The sequence below is a fragment of the Callorhinus ursinus genome, unplaced genomic scaffold (assembly GCF_003265705.2).
Source record: "Callorhinus ursinus isolate GAN/ISIS: 27379988/994484 unplaced genomic scaffold, GSC_fseal_2.0 scaffold16, whole genome shotgun sequence".
Classification (NCBI taxonomy): Eukaryota; Metazoa; Chordata; class Mammalia; order Carnivora; family Otariidae; genus Callorhinus; species Callorhinus ursinus.
The window spans coordinates 17,143,558-17,161,086 of NW_027397078.1; the positions used below are offsets into that span (position 1 = coordinate 17,143,558).

The 17,529-nt window shown below is 38.3% G+C and overlaps 1 protein-coding gene across 2 annotated transcripts in view; it reads left to right on the forward strand.

Moving 5' to 3' along the window:
• Nucleotides 1-17,529, forward strand: part of DMD (dystrophin) — a 2,222,747-nt gene that overhangs the window by 1,889,227 nt on the left and 315,991 nt on the right. For both annotated transcript variants that reach the window (XM_073901937.1, XM_025857655.2), the window contains exons 58-59: nucleotides 2,685-2,805; nucleotides 3,426-3,694. In XM_073901937.1, coding sequence (XP_073758038.1) covers nucleotides 2,685-2,805; nucleotides 3,426-3,694 — 390 coding nt within the window. The remainder of the gene's footprint in view (nucleotides 1-2,684; nucleotides 2,806-3,425; nucleotides 3,695-17,529) is intronic.

Below are 17,529 nucleotides of genomic sequence, written 5' to 3' on the forward strand. Positions count from 1 at the left end.
TTAATTGCACCCAGCATTCACTCATCTCCCCAACCTAGAAACTAGGAGTCTTCCTTGCTCCTTCCTCTCTCCATTCAGTCACCAAATTCCCACACCTCTACACACTAAACATTTCCCTACTCTATCCTTTTTTTTTTTGTACCTACTGCCCTGGGTCAGATCCTAATAATCTTTCACTAAATTCATACAGTTGCCTCCTAACTGGTCTCTCTAAGTGCATTTCTGCCCTTCTAACTTGCTCTGTATTTATGTCAGGGACATCTATTTGAAACACACACGTGCCTATGCCACTCCAGGTTCCTGATTTCCCACACAAGAGAATACCTAGGCTTCTTAGCAACTCACAGATAGAGCTTCAATTTCTGAGTTAAAGGTCAAATATAGTTTAAGATAATGACACTGTCTTATTTCATCTCTGGATATGTCCTCTCCTTGTACTTTATGTGCTAGAAACCTGGCCTACTTGAGATAAGTGTACATGGCACACTGTATTAGGTCCTATGTCTTCACACCCGTATTTTCATCGTTTTTCTTCCTCTAATCTGCACTTCCCAGGCTAACTCATGTTCATGCTTAAGAATTCTTTATGAATAATGTCTTCTCTAGGAAGCCTTTCTCAATTTCCTTTCCCAGATTGTGCAAACCTATAGCACCTTCCACACTGTGCTGAAATTAGGAGTGCCTGGGTGGCATAGTCGGTTAAGCATCTGACTCTTGGTTTCAGCTCAGGTCATGATCTCAGGGTCAAGATCTCAGGGTTGTGAGTTCGAGCCCCATGTCAGGCTCCCCACTCAGTGTGGAGTCTGCTTGAGATTCTCTCCCTCTCCCCCTCCCGATTGTGCTCTCTCTCTCTCTAAAATAAATAAATAAATCTTTAAAAATAAAGAAATTATTTATGTGTTTGACTCTTATACTGTATACAAGTTTCTAAATGGGAAGTGTTGTTTTGCATTCACTTTTTTCTAGTTTCTGATACAACCACTGACACATAGTAGCTTAACAAAGGGAGCCATTATTATTTTTATAATTAGTGAAATCAGAGTCAATCGCCTCCTATCAAGACCAAGTGGAGAGACTAGAAACAATAATAATTTTCTTGAGGTTGGGAAAATTAGATGTATGAGCAAGAGTTGTATATACATACACACATGTGCACACATATGCACACACACACACACACACACACACACAAATTTCAAATGAAATATTAGAGGGAGAATCAGCTTTACATTGTAAGCAACAGAGTAAATAGTCCACCTACTCTGTATTATAATACCTACTCTGTATTATTTCAAGGACACAAAAATATCTCACTGTACAGAAACTACATCCCCATCCACAGACTGAATCCTTATATTTCACTTACAGAATTTTATTATTTCAATTCAAACACTTTGCCTCTCTTTAGTGAAGTGTGACTAACTATGGAAGATGAATCATTTTGCAAAGTATCAAACTCAGGATTTTTCTGAATGATGAGGATTTTATTTATAAATGTGTCAGATAATACAGTTCTGGAGCATTCCTACAACATGAGATATCTGAAGTTCAAAGGAGATATAGCTGAATTTTCCCTCAGGGCTTAAAATCATTAGGTAACATTGCTAAAAATAGGACAGAATTGAAAAAAGATATGAATAATTAAGCCCTAGCTTAGGGTAATTATTATTATTATTATTACTGTTGCTTTTACACTGATCAATTAATGTTTATGTGGTACTTGATACTTTCATTAACATCTTCACTTCTGAGATGGCAGAATCTGGTCAATGAGTATCTTTGATGGTTTCCAAGTATCTCTCAATTTATTCTAGCCTCATATGATGTCTCACAAGCCTTAGGACTCAATTATGTATGAAGTTTATTGTTTTCGCTCTGTTTCTAGTGTGTTAGTTTTCTCCCTTCTTTTCATCCAGAAGCTTCCTGAAGGCAGAAACTATGCATTCTGCTTTCCTTTTAACCCCCTGTATCAGTGAAGATTACAGATTAAAGATTAAAACTGGTAACTAGCATAGATGACACCAGGAGACGGATTCTAGGCCTATCCTTTTATAGAAACCTATTCCCACAATTCCTACATCCAGTATATGTCAAAACATTTCTACCATTCTCAAAGAAGTCACATTGGATAATGTATTGGGTATTTTTCAGAAGTACTGAGTTTTTACATAGTTTACTATTAATATTTCATTTTATTTGTTGTCAGATATTTTGACAGAATAAGCTGGTGGTTATGAATTGGATTGGCTGTATATTTCAGTACAACCTAAGTTCTTCCAAATGGCCCTTCAGGCTCCCTATGTTCTGGATAACCATTCTTTTGGGTGCGTGAAGTATTCATTAGCCCTGCTAGGGTTTTGCAATGTGTATCTTGCAACTTTGGCTTCAGATTTCAAGTTTGGCAGTCAGGTTGTACAAATAAATCACTCTTATCTTGATGAAAAGGCATTAACATGTCTTAGAAGCTCCCCCCATGCTCTCCAGAATAGCTTTACACACACAATGGCTTCTGATTAACAGAAAGATCCATATAGCCTTCTTTATCATTTTGTGACTGTCGGTTTAAAAATAAAGGAGATAAAAATTGACCTGGGAGTTCCATAACCAAGTTCTGAACATCTAGGATTAATTTTGAGAAGAATGCCACAAGCCAAATAAGCATTTCTTTTCATCTCATTTCACAGGCCTTCAAGAGGGAATTGAAAACGAAAGAACCTGTAATCATGAGTACTCTTGAGACCGTACGAATATTTCTGACAGAACAGCCTTTAGAAGGACTAGAGAAACTCTACCAGGAGCCCAGAGGTAATTGAATGTGGAACTGTAATAACATATTGATAGAAGGATCAGTGGTGACAGAGTGACCCATCCATTCTTGCTGCCAGGGTCTGGATAGCTCTCATATTTTCTAAGTTAAATAGAATCGATTCAAATTAAACATAGATGTTGAAAAAGAAAAAGGAATCATAAACCACCATGCCTAAATCTGTTTGTACATTCATTAATAAACAGTAAAAGAGATTAGTTAGTGATCAGTTATTGAAACATTTAGAAAATAATAAACAAAAGAGATGATCTGTTAGAAGGAATTCAACTGTTACAAAGACTACAAGCTAATTTTCAATTTAAGAGCCTGACTGAAGTAAATTAGAACTTGTGGTGTGCATTTCTCTACTCAGTAGCTTAAATGAATCTTGGATTATCTGAATGATAGAAAGTAGAACAGATTACACTCAGGAGGACAGACTTGAGATGGGCCAGACACTATCAAAATTTATGCCAAAGTGTAAAGGAACCATTAATCAATGAGTCGGCCTCTTGTTAGACTGTACTCTCTTTCTTCCAGTATGACCTTTTCAACAATGTTTTTTTTTTTTTAAATATAAATGACTGTGGCCTAAAACCTTGTCATATTACCAATTTAGAGCTGCCTCCTGAGGAGAGAGCCCAGAATGTTACACGGCTCCTACGAAAGCAGGCTGAGGAGGTCAACACTGAGTGGGAAAAATTGAACCTGCACTCTGCAGACTGGCAGAGAAAAATAGACGAGGCCCTCGAAAGACTCCAGGAACTTCAGGAAGCAACAGATGAGCTGGACCTCAAACTACGTCAGGCTGAGGTGATCAAGGGATCCTGGCAGCCTGTGGGTGACCTCCTCATTGACTCTCTCCAAGATCACCTCGAAAAAGTCAAGGTACCATCTATTGCTTTGCTTCAGGGCCCTTTGAGAGACTCAAAAGAAGTTCTAATCTGAACTTGAGTGCAGTATTTTCTTCTCACAAAGTTAAAAATAGCGCCCTTAAGCTTTAGAAATCAGTCTGTCTTTCACAAATTCAAAATCATCTTGCATGTGGTATTTTCTCTAAGAGGAGATAGTGATCTAATCATCTCTGTCTTTAGTAATGTGGAATGAAATATTAAAAAGGTACAGGATGAAACAATCATTCTGATTTTGCTATTAGGAAATGAATTTAGGCGTTTGTACTAAAATGATCTGGTGTGTGTGTGTGTGTGTGTGTGTGTGTGTGTGCTCTTTGTGAAACTTAGTATCAGAGTAGGGAAAAATATAACACTTAATCAAGAGCCAGGAATCTAGGCTTTGGCCTTTGTGCTAACTAAATTATATGACTTGGGTGAGTTATGGTACTGTGAATTGAGGCTGTTACTGCTGCCCTTCCCTTAGAAGGCAATGTATGTAATACAATTTTGAGTTGTATTAGTCCACTGCAAATATTAGGAAATATCATTATATATTTGGAATGCTGTCCCCAAGACCAAAGTTAAATTCCCTTGTGGCACAAAGATGATACATATATTTATAAAGAAAGAATATACATGTTTAGGAGTATCATTTTGAAAACCAGCAACTTGAAAACATATCTTGTTTACTCATCTAGCATCAAAACCAACAAAAGTTCAAATTCAAAAGAAGTGAAATTCTCACCTGCACTCGGCGTGTTTGCCAGCAGCCTCATTCTGGAAGGTCTCTTCTCCCTTGCCCTCCGTGGCATTATTTCATCCCCATTCTTCTTCTTCCTTCATTTTCCTTTATTTTCCTCAATTCCGAAACTCTTCTCACCCTTCAGATGTTGGCACACCAAAGTTTCTAAACTTAGCTCCATGCCCTTTGCATTGTGTAAATGCTCCCAATTTGAAATGGAGAGTATGGTGACAAATATCCATTTCCGGTCTGGATCTCTCGGCCACCCTCCTCCCCCATATATCATTAAAGGAATCAAAATGCAGCCCTTCTGAAACTAAGTTCATTCATTCTCATGTTTGCTCATTCCTCTGCTGCTGTCCCCTTTCTTCTATGTTGCCAATGTCAAGTTGCTCAGGCTTGACACTTGAGTTCTTTCCTTAAATCCTTCTACATTTTTACTGATTGCACTTGGCCACTCATTTTGCCTCTAAATATATCTTTTCTATTTTCTCTCCTCTTTTCAACCAGTGTCCTATTCCAGCCCCCAGAGTGTGGTACTCAGATTGTTGTATTATATTTCTTTAAATCCCATGCCAATCCCATCTTTAATCCCATGTTCTGGCATATCATAAACACTACATTTTCTTTTTTTTATGTTTTTATTTAAATTCCAGTTAGTTAACACACAGTGTCATGTTAGTTTCAGCTGTACAGTCGAGTGATTCAGCCCTTCCCTGCAACCCCTGGTGCTCATCACAAGTGATAAACACTGCATTTTAAATATTTGGCTAATGAATGAGTGAATGAACAGTTTCTTTACTGGATGTCTACATTATCCGTCTTCATCCAACTCCAACCCAAAGTCATCGCAGGAGACTGCCTGCCTCAGAATGAAGTCCAAGGAATGAAGAGGGCAGGTGGCCCTTTTCTTCCTAGCCCTGGTTGAAATTCCTGATTGTTACTCCCATCCTTCTTCAGGCCATTCCATACACTCCGGCCCTACCACCCCTTTACCCAAATATGCCGGCTTTTCTCCTAACTCTCTGCCTTTGCGAATGGTCTTCCCTTGGCCTGGATCACCCCAACCTTATGTGCCTGGTGATCTCCCACTCAGCCCTCAAGGCCCAGTTCAAACGGCTTCTGTGTTTGTAGTTTGTCCTGAGTGCCTCCCGCCCACAGCTCCCACCGAGCAGAAGAAATGGCCCCCAGTCAGTGCTTTCAGAGATCACCACACATCCTTCAGCTGTCACGCTTACATTTCCCATGTATTGTAGCTTGTCACTTAAAGCGAGGTTCCCACAAGCAAGGGTCATGCCGTGTATGTTTGAATGCCCAGCTCCTAGCACAGTGTCCACAACATACAAAGGAATCTCATTCTACTTCTTTGTTCCTTCACTCCACTCTTGTTTATGAGCCACCATACAATGTGCTATCACATGTAGTTGTGATACAGTTGTGATACAGTTGTGAAACAGACATGGTCTTTGCCCATATGAAGCCTATTCCGTTGAACTGAATAGCTCTTCATTAAAATAGTAGGTGGAGATTTAAGAGAAGATTACAAATTTGACTGTATAACTTGGGAAATCTCTTCCACCTTAACATTCTATGACCCTATGTCTTGCAATTAAAGCAATGGTTAACATTGCTGGCCACTTGGAAATTAAAATAATGCTTTGAAGTGTATTACCTTGTGTTTGTTCAGCATTAAAAATAGTACTTTTATTCAAAAATATAGGAACTCCGTTTTTTAATATCTTCCCCCAAAGTGACAAATGAGTTTAGGAGAATGTCCCAAAGGAACTGAATGAGTTGATAAATTAATTAAGTGGCCAAATCTATAGGCTTTACAGCAGACATAAGGGATTCATTCTTAGTCATATCTGCCACACAGATGCTTTGTAGTATCCTGAGTATGGATGGAGAATGTATGCAGCATGATTCAATAACAAAAAAAAAAAAATCACTCAAAGTAGAACAGCTCAAATATCGGCTGACCCTCACTGAAGCCTATTTGCATTTTTCCTTTCACTTCCCTTCTCTTACCTGGTCTTGATCCTAAGACCAAGTTTATTCCCACACCTTAATAGGTAAGACGCTCATTCTGATCCCAATAGTAACCAAAACCTAGATGCACTCAATATTCCTTTCTAAAAGAGCTTATACATGCCATCACTTCAAATAAATCCGTTTTCTCTGTTGCTTCTCAACAACACTGGGTTTGAAACTCTGAAGTTTTGGTGGTGGTAGTTTATAGGGAGTGAATTTTATTAACTAAAACTTACTTTGAAAGAAGTAAAAGAGTACTTAAAACCACTCTTCCCATTTTTCTACTCAGCAATTGAAGCCCTCGGAGGCTCTATGCTGTAGGGAACTCCAAACTTATAGCTAGGCATGTAGCCAGAAGAGTATTTTATTTACCCACTTCAGTCCATTTTCATCACCCCTAGTGACTCTAATGGAATACCCACCTCCACTCTCCTCTCATTTGTTAAAGAAGTTGTTATACAAGTTAACTGTGGCATGTGTTTTTCTGTGGGATCGAGTATTATACCATTTCATTAGCACATGTGGCTTTGCGATTTGGCGAATGGAAAGAACAGCAAAATGAGGTCCTGGGACCCTTTGGAAGTGGCATTGTCGCTGGCTACTCATCTTCAGGATGGTGTACATATCATAAATCCAGAGAAAGGAACACAGTGTCAGTATTGACTATTTAGCTCACTCAGAGAATCTCAACCTTCCAAAAAGAGCTTCCATAGGCATGAGCCCTAGAATGAAATTGAAAATGCAAATGCCTCTTTATTTTTAAAATTCATGATTTATATATACTGCTTATCAAATATTTCAAGGACACAATCATGATTTCTCACTGAACTGGAACTAACACGACTATTTTTGTGACTGCACAGATATTCTTACTTGCCTTATCGTCACGGGGAGTAGGAAGAGCTCCTTGGATCACTAGGTGCTCCACTTAGATCTGTAAGTGGCATATCTGCAGGTTTTAAGAAAGCAGGAAGACTTGGGGACCTACCGTCCGCCTAGGACGTTTTCGTTCTTGAGCACAGTTCCAGTGTGAAAAAGTTCGGGAGTCGTTGTTGTTGCTCCAAGTTTTCCCTTTTGTTCTAATCTACCCTGGGTTCTTTACACAGAGTGGTACATCATTCTTGAGCCGGGAATGTTTTACTGCCCTTAGTTTGCCCATTGCCTCGAAACACAGTTTTTCACACCATCGCCATAATTCAACTCCCCCAGGCTGCCATTTGGAATTATGCAAATTTGTCGCAGCTATGTAGTTAACTTCTTTTCTATTTTTTTTTTTTTTATCAGACTTTCCTTCCTGCGAAAGGTCAAGGACAGGGATTCTCTGAGTTTTTCCTTAAAGTTCTCACGATGAAATATTTGGATTAGATCTTTTTGGAATTATCATTGAGAACAATGCAGTAGCATGTGTAGTAGACCAGGGACTATAATGAAGCCGCCATGCCATCCTGACTTATGTATGTTCAGCATTCACATCTAAAAATGTAAGAAGGTAACTGGTGAATGCATCTCCTCAGACCAACCATCCTGAGTCCCCGTGGTTTGGTTTATCTGGGAAATATATCAAAGAAATGCTGTCTCGGACTCTGACACTGAGAAAAGCAAGTATGTTTCCTCCTAATAGTGAATGTGAAATGTGAGGTAACATAGTAGAATTTCATCTTCATGTTGGCAAACAAAAGCTTTCTGCCAAGTTCACTCAACTGTCTCTTCTCTTACTGCTTTTCTCATCTTAACTCGGGTTCTAATGTTTTATTAATTTTGTTATATTTGTCATTTATATGAGCCAACTTTCAACCCTTTCTCGTATGTGAGTTTTATAGAGAAAACTTATAGACCATTCTGATAGAGTTAGGGGATGCAAGGTTAGACAGAACCATCGCAAACAGGGCAGCCCTAAGAATGATTCAAAATATGAGAGCTCTCTCAACTCTGAGTAAAGAAATGATATCTCCATGATGAACGAGGTGTACCGCCCATAGTTGGAGAAGAAAAGTTCCCCAATATTTTGTTAATGGTTATAGACAGCAAATGAATTGCTCTGTGGAGGCTTTTGTTGTTATTTTCCTACAAATGCTGTGTGTATTAAGTAGCCTTTGATTGAGAAAAAAATACAAACAAAAAAGACGTAAGCCTTTGTAAATCTGGGTTAAATATGGAACTAGCACCTGTCGTCCGAAGTAACCTGGGTTTTATCCCGTTTTTTTTCTTTATCTCATTTTTTAAAGCATGCATCTGTGATGTTCAAAAGCATATGATTTGGCCTTTAATATCTTGGAATACTTCTACAAGAAGGCATATTATGGTAAAGCCTCACTTACATACTTTAAAAGTGTTGTGTTTCTTTTTTAAAATAGAACGGTCATTGTTGGCTTTAAAAGAGCTTAGAAACTAAGGTAGGAATTCGTCATCTTAAAAATCCTAACCAAATTATTTGTTCTGTGTACAGCAAATTGTAAGTTAGTGTTCCAGGAGAGCTTATTCCTTAGTTCCCATGTATTCTCTCTCATTTCCTGCTTTGTTTATAAAGCTAAAAGCAAATTACTTAGGACAGCAGTGTCAAATCACGTTTCTTACCCAAGGCATCTGATTTTAGCAAGTGCTGTGTGTGTTTTAAAAGCCTCTACCTCAACTTAAGCAAATAGAACCTTTGCTTGCCATGCTATTCCCATCCTGCCTTTGAAACTTCTGAAAAGCCAGTGCAGAGTAATTGTTTCAGACATCTGCTTAGCATACTTTGAAGTGCATATAAGTTCTTTTTCAGTTTCATTTGAACCCCAGCTGTCTTCACCAAAGTCTATAATCAATCTGAATTAAGTTGTCCTACTTCTTCTAATAAGTCTCTTATTAAGTTCTGCATCAGCCTCTTAGGGAGACTTAAAAGCTAATTCATGTAGAATTGCCATTTTCCACTAATTCATTTGTCAGCTCTCCAAATTCCAACGAAAACAATTGCAAAGACTATTAATTTGGCTCTTCATAAACAACTTATGTAAGTGTAGTATACATTGGAACTGAGCAAACGATTTAAAACAGTGGGTGGGAGGAAATGAGTTGATGACATTCAACATGCTTTCTTTTTGACTGTTTCGAGATGCCGTCTACATTCAAAGCATAAAGGCCTTTATTTAGTAAGAGAAACATCCTTCTGCTTTTACTTTCATAAATAAGATAATTACTGAGTGAACTTTGCTTAAAGATAGGGAAAGGCTTTAGAACAGTTGGAAAAGGAACATGGGTTTTTTTTTTTTATTATTGAACTTACTTTAATTTGGACTTCTTTGTATTCCTTTGATGGGCTGTGATAAAAGAAGGAGCTAGAATTGGTTACCATTGTTATTGCATTAAATCAGAGTTGTACAGCTTCTCTTCTGGTCATAGGATATTTAGGAGAACATGGATAATCAAAATGTTCCGCTAATGAGTTCATCTGACATTATTCTTCCAAGGAAGTATTTAATTAGATAATAAAAATTTCTCCAAAGAATGTCATCCTTTCTACTATTTAAAAACAGCCATATCAAAACCTGATCCTTTAATATGCCAATCCTGTTTACTGAGGATTTACTCCAGAAGCTTTGTTTGTGGCTGGTCGTAATTATAAATACTATTCCTCAAGAGTCTTAGATCATAAAAAGACTCTTCTAAACAAAAGCTTAAGTAATAGACTGTCAGCATTAATGGATCTCAAAACTCAGTCATTCATTCATTCATGACATGGTTAAAACCTATACCCAGAGAAGTCTGATCTCATTATGGAGTGTGAATGTTTAATTTATTTCATGAATAAAATTGTATTGGGGATCATATTAATGGCAGCTTAGTTTTTCTCAACATATTATTATATGGCACCAAGCCGAGGGAGCAAGAATTTGTATTAGCTTGTGCGTTTGTGTGCATGTACCACGTTAACAAGGAACAGTTTGGAAATGTGTCTGTTATTTACCTGACATTCCATATTTCCTTAGAAAATGGAAGCATACAGCCAATGTATATTTTCATTCTCCTTTGGAATCTACCAAAGTCACAACAAGTTTAAAGTTCACAACTATGTTGCTCTCCTACCGTAAGCACAATAAGGAATGATTTGAGAACAAATAACCCAAGGATTGGGCTCCTGCTGTGTTCCTGTCACACTCGGCAATTACAGTTTTCAGAATTACACGGGGAACGTTGGCACCAATATAATGCCTTAGGCAACCTTACATTAACTAAGTTAAACAATGGCATTGAATAATTGTTCTTGGTAAACCAGTTCTCTGGGTATTATGGGAACACACGTGCTTATGAGACTAATGTAACCCTATCATTTGAAGATGGTTAACTTTTTCATAATAGGAAGAGTACATTTTTTTTCATAGTAAGATTATTTTATACTAAAATAATATTTTGGGTTACATTTTACATAGTTCTTCTCAAAGTCTTCTACTTCTCTTCTCTTAATGGCCAAGGAGACTGTTATCTTCCCCTCCCAACTGCTTACCTCCTTTAACCAGGAGCATGAAGTTCCTTTGATGTTTCTTATTTTATTTTTTACATCTCATGTCAGTTTTGTGATCCTCTCTGTAAGGTATTTGTTGTGTTTTAATATGAAAGTGTTTTTCACCAAAAAGTGAAATAAACCCCCCAGGACATTTACTCATGGGTATGAAAGCATAATTTGAGAAGCATGATATGAAAAAATGCCCAATTTGCACAGGCTTCACCTTTTTCCATCAGCTACTTTTTTTTACGTACACATCCACAAAGAGCAGATCCTTGCCATTTCAGATTTATCTTTTGCAGTCTTATCTGATCACTGTGACCCACAAGGTCCACGACTTCAAGCTTTTTGTAATTTTGAACACGTATCCTTTGAGGCTTCTGTGCAACAGTCAATTAACTAATGACTTAACTTGTGTTATAGGTCACGTTCCTTGGAAACAGACCCTGAGAACGGGGGTCTGGGTGCATATTGATTTATAGACAGTCTGCTTTCAGGAGAAGCCTGTATGGGAGTTAGGGAAGCATAATAAGGGAGAAGAGCCAAGCAAGTATGCCATCTCCAGCAAAATCTAGCTCTGTGTCCTGATCCACACAGAGAGAGTGCTGGAGTATAAACCACACAACAGAGTTGTCCTTTCACACCCCAGCTAATCGCTGGGGGGTGGCCAGCAGTATGCTGGTAAATATGTATCAGTTAGCTCTGAGGTGGAGTGAACACTGATTTGTGGCGTTTTCCAGCTGTGGGGTCCATACTCCCACCGGGGCAGATTCAAGCTACCAACGTGATCTCACTGAATGCAGAATTGAGAAGAGAACCACACAGTGGGCTCTTGGGTTCTACTCTATCACACCGCTGGCTGTGGCCCACCCCTGGAGACATAAGTTACCTCCTAAGCCAGGAGCGAGTGTTGCCTCCTGGGCTCGGGACCGCCCATCAGCAGAGGTCACCTTTCTGAAGAAGAGAGGCAGCTATGAGACGTTGGTGGCCATTAGTCACAGCAGGTGGGGGACAGATGCTCAGGCCAGGGCAAGTGTCTCCTACAACTGGCCAGTGACCCTAGTAAGCCACTCAGCCTCCGTGTCTTGACATGGCCTTTTTAATGCTGTTTGGTTCTTGCATGTGTGATAATTATCTAGAATCGATGAAGATTTTGTTTCTTCATGAGAAATCCACCCTCCCTGTGCCCCACCCCCCTAGGTACTTATTGGAATTGATAATGCAAGAGAAGAGTTAATGTAAAGGTCTAAGAAAGTGATGATTATTAGTAAGAAAATGACTTCATAAGTGACTTGGGCTTCATAGTTATGTAATCTATAAGTGTCTGAATTGATCAGATATTTATGCATTTGGGGATTCGGGTTATCGAGACATAGTCATTGAGAATGTCAAGAATTTTCTTTGGCAGTGGTTCTCACCTTAGTGGGCCTCAGAATCACCTGGAGGGCTTGTGGAAACCCAGATCTTCTGATGCAGGGGTTCTGGAACAGGGCTGAGAACCTGCATTTCTAACCAGTTTCCTTGTGATGGTGATGCTCTTGTTCAGGGACACTTTGAGAACCACCATTCCATTGTGAAGCTGTAAGTGTGTGTGTGTGTGTGTATATATATATATATATATATATAGTTTATTGTTAATAATCCATCCATTCTTCAATAATTCTTCCATAAATGTATCACTTATTACTTCTTTTATATTTATCAACATCCAGAACATTTAATTTAAAAAATGAATGCAGGCCACATGGCCTTCTGTGAGAGTGATTGATAGCTTAGATAGGGAGCGCAGTTTCACTCAGAAACCTTGAAATGAATAATGGCCTACCCTTTCTGAGTCTGTCTTGTGGAAGCCATTCACGATTATTTATTCCAATTTTCCTGTTGGTATTTTACTGGCATTCAGACAATTTGGGGGCTGCTACAGATGATTTAGAGGTTAACTTGCCTTCCCACTATTGATAGTTTAAAATTAAGATATTTAGTCACATAATTTTTTTGCCCGGTCTGCATGTTATCACATTCACCAGTGACAACAATTAAATTTAAAAATTCTCCTCAGATCGTCTCCCTCTCCCTCTGCCCCTCCAGCTCATGCTCTCTCTGTCTGTCTCTCTCTCTCTCAAATAAATAAATAAATCTTCAAAAATAATTCTCAGAATTTCCAGCTCAACATACTGAATAGAAGCAAGTACTTTACAGAGTTTCTGAAATCAAAGACCTTCAGAATAGTTGGGACTATTCAACTTTTGAAAATTTAAACCTGCTTGCTAGATACAAATACCGGGTAGCTTATCCAGGAGTTCCTACATTTTATAACTTGTCACCCCATTGAGGCTCTGTGTTCAGGGGAGGAGGGTATATGTGTGGAGAAATGGAGACAGATGTGGGGTGACCCTGGGAGAGAAACGGGGAGGAAGCAGGAAGTAGTCTGAACTGCAGTGACTGGGGAAGGGGGGATTTTTTTTCCCCCAAAGGTGGTGCAAAATCAGTCCATTAAATGCCTGTGAAAAAAAATTTATTGTTGTGGTGTGGGGTGAGTGGTATATGTACAAAGAATCATGGGATAAATATAATAGAAACAAATGTCTTTAAATATGCTTTGATCTTAACCAAGAAACATTCCAAACAAACTTTCCCCTTTTCCTGGTGGGGGTAGGGGTGGGGGTTACATTAAAATTAATTCGATTAATGTTCAATGTGAAATTGAAATACCTATGTATGAACCCACTCAAATCAAGTATACATTAAATAATTGAGTTAACTGAATTAGGCAGAGTACGGGCACATTGATTTTCAGTGTTTTTTAAAAATTGGTCCACATATCATTGTTATGGTTTTGTTTGTAAACTTCGATATTTATTAAGTTTCCACAGTGTGTTCAGTCCTGAAATGTCAAACTCTCTTAACCAGAATGAGGCTGGAGAATCTAACACTAAGATAGATTTCTATTTCCTTTTAAGGAATCGATTTTTATGGTGAATTTTTTCTCTTCATGCAGCGAAGAGCCTGCTGGTTCTGTCTCAAAGCACACATGTTTTTAGAAGTCTCATTCCCTGCATTATTATGGACTCAGTGGGCTAATTTAGAACTTTTTCCTATCAGACATTCAAATCCTATTATCATGATCTTAACATGGCGTTAAACAAGTTGGTGAAGAGAATAAAGTCAATTTTTCAGGCATATATGCCAAAGTATAGTAATTAATTAAGTAGAAAAACTCAAGTGAATGTGGGAAGTGAGCAGTATACATTGGTTTGTTTTTCAGAACCAGTGACAAACCAACACTGAGTTTCATCTTACTTATTTTCCTACTTTAAAACATTTTAACCCAATGTGGAATCTTAATTTAAATCCTACTAGGTCTTAATTAAATAATTCTCATTTAATCACCCTGTGGTTTAAGGCTTTTGTGTGTCCCAAGGACAAGTAGGCCACATGCAACAACATTTCACCCACTTCCCTCTCCACTTGTCAGTTGGCTGTCAGCCTCAACATATTTCTAGCAGGGACAGGGCTAAAGCCAGAGAATGGTTCATTGTTGTCAGCCTACACAAACCCAGTACTAGAATCGCCACAATGGTGACCCAATAGAATGGTAACTTTTGTGCATCCAGGAAAGCATAAAATTAAAAGAAATATAAGCTAAACAAATGAGCATAAGTTCCATTGACCCTTTGGCTCACACAGGCAATAAAATATTACCTTTGGAAGCACCCTGACATTTTGTTATAAAGGTTGAAAGAAGACATTTCCAAGGTTGTCTCAGTGTTGAAATTGCCTGGGGGTTGGGGTTGAGTGTCAGGTGCAAGATGGGTCTTAATGAAATCTGACCCACTTTGACTTTCAAAAAAAAATCTTGAATTCTAAGTGAAAAGATTCTTTGTCAGATTTTAAAGCCTTTTTTCAACTGAAATAGTATTCTCCTTTAAATAATCAATACAGCATCACTCACACAGATTTTTGAGGATGCTAAGTCATACTCCTTTTTTGAAAAAGAAAAAAATTTATTACTATTAAAGTGTGATGTCTTTGTTACTTGAATACTAATCGCTTTTTTTTAAAGCTAGGTTTGGCCAATGACTTTGAGGTTTTTGGTTTTTTTAATAACATTTAAGTACGTTGATTAGACAGCTTGACACTTAGACACATTTGTGTAAGTCGTAATTTATTCATCATTCACACATACTTAAGTGGACATTATCATGATAGCAGTTGTCAGAACAGAACACAACAAGCTATGAATTTAGATCTTATTTTAAGATGTGATCAGAAAAATCGGGAATATCTTGAAAATGAAAGTCCTTCAATAATATGGTAAAAAACAGGAAAAACTGAGTCAACTTTTGGTTCCACTTAAGAGACTAGATCTTTTGCACACATGTGTATGTATTGCGACAAAAGTAATAACCACTAGGGCGCCTGGGTGGCTCAGTCAGTTAAGCATCTGACTCAGTTTCAGCTCAGGTCTTGATCTCAGGGTCGTGAGATGGAGCCCAACATCAGGCTCCATGCTCAGTGCAGAGTCTGCTTGTCCCTCTGCCACTCCTTCTGTCCCTCCTCTCTCTCTCTCCCCCTCTCTCTCTCCCCCTCTCTAAAATAAAATAAAATTTTTAATAATAATAACAATAATAATAGCCACTAATGTATCTGGAGGGACAACGTGGCTTGCAAGTAAATATATAAGACTTTCCTTTTAGCCTAGGGATATAATGAAATGAAGATAAACCATTACAAAAAATTTAACAATCTAATTTTTAGACATGCTGTTGCATCGATTTTAATGAAGAAAATACATTTTATGTTCATTTCGTATCTTACTCTTTTGTTGTTGTATTTGTAGGAAAGAAAGGTATTTTGGAAAGACTAAATCCATTTATTAAACTCAGGAGCTACAATAATCTGAAAAGAAAAGTAGATACAGAAGGGCATTTTACAGTCCTTCTCAGCCCTCTTCCACTTAATTATTTTTATCTCAGCTCTTCGAAAATTTATATTCATCTCTGGCTCAGTTCTGTTTTCATATTTCTAAGTTGATAACAATATGTTGCATGGAAAATCAATTCAGCAAAAATTCATTTTGTTTCAATAGTGAGTACCTTCCCCATGGAAGTAAAATTAAATAATTGTGCCCAGTATAAAGCAAACTAGGTATAGCATACCGCACAGGTAACTTCACAACCCTAGATTCCTAGATTAATTATTATTCATGCACGCCGAGGTAGCTTAATTTGTCTTAACAGAAAAAAAGTATCTCTCGGGAGCTACTACATACAAGACCATACCATACTTTGTCCTGCATTTGCTTGGTCCAAAATGTGACATTCGGTAGCTATGGGTACGTTTTGACTTGGGATTTGTTTCTTTATAAGCCTTGTATAATAACAATCATCATTTAAATAAAATCATAACCATTAGAGTTAGGCTGCACAGTTATAGGAACGTGGTCTCTTTTGTGCACTGCCATTTCCCTGGTGCTTAAACATTCCCTGGCATAAATAGGTGCTCGATAATATTTTTTGGAGTGAGTGAATAAATAAATGTGCACAAAAGCACAGGACAAAATGGTCTCTTTCAGACACATAAGGCCTGTACAAATTATTTTACAGATGATTCACTCCCATTTGCCACCATTCTAATTTGAGCCATTGTTACTTCTCGCCGGAATCTACAGGCACTCATTTTCACTCTTTTCTCCTTTCTTAAATGACCGCAGGCTTACACTGGTCTACCTGAGATTTTCTAGATGAACGTGCCACGCCCCGAAAGAGCATGACCTTACTGTGATTCCCCACTTTATCTACTCAGGGAGTTGCTCCTGACCTGCCTCAGTCTCCTCTGTGTGACACAACTTCTCATAGCATGATTACGACTGTTCTTTCCATAACCCACGGAATGCGTATCTCTGGCCATGAATGTGAGTCTGGCAGAAGGCCCGTTTTCGCAGTGCGTAGTACACATATACATAGTATATGTATATGCATACTACATAGTGGATATAACCTAAGTGGTTTCGACTGAGTAGTCATAAAATCTAACTAAAAGAGTTGCTGAGAATATGCCAATCCCCCTTTGCAGAAACCTTCATTATCTGCCCTGCAAAGGCCGCTCATTCATACCCACCACAACACTGCTCCAAGAAAACACCCACGAGGGGCGCCTGGGCCACTCAGTCAGTAGAGTGTTGGACTTTTGATTTTGGCTCAGGTCATGATCTCAAGGTCATGGGATCAAGCCCCAGCCAGGCTCCACGCTGAGCTGAGTACAGAGTCTGCTTGAGATTCTCTCTCTCCCTCTGCTCCTTCCCCCTCTTCCGAGTGCGCTCTCTCTGCTCGCTCTCAAATAAATAAATAAAATCTTTAAAAAAAAAAAAAAAGAAAGAAAACACCCACGATTTAGTTTTCCACAACTTCCCTGTACTTCATGCTTCACCTTATTAAAGACTATTTGTCCTTCCCCAAATACATTAAGCTTTCCTACTTCTTACCCTTCGTTCAGTCTCTAAATAAGTATCTTTTCTCCTCTTACCATGCTTCCTCTTCCTTTATCAGTTTAACGTCTAGTTCAAGGAGACCTTACA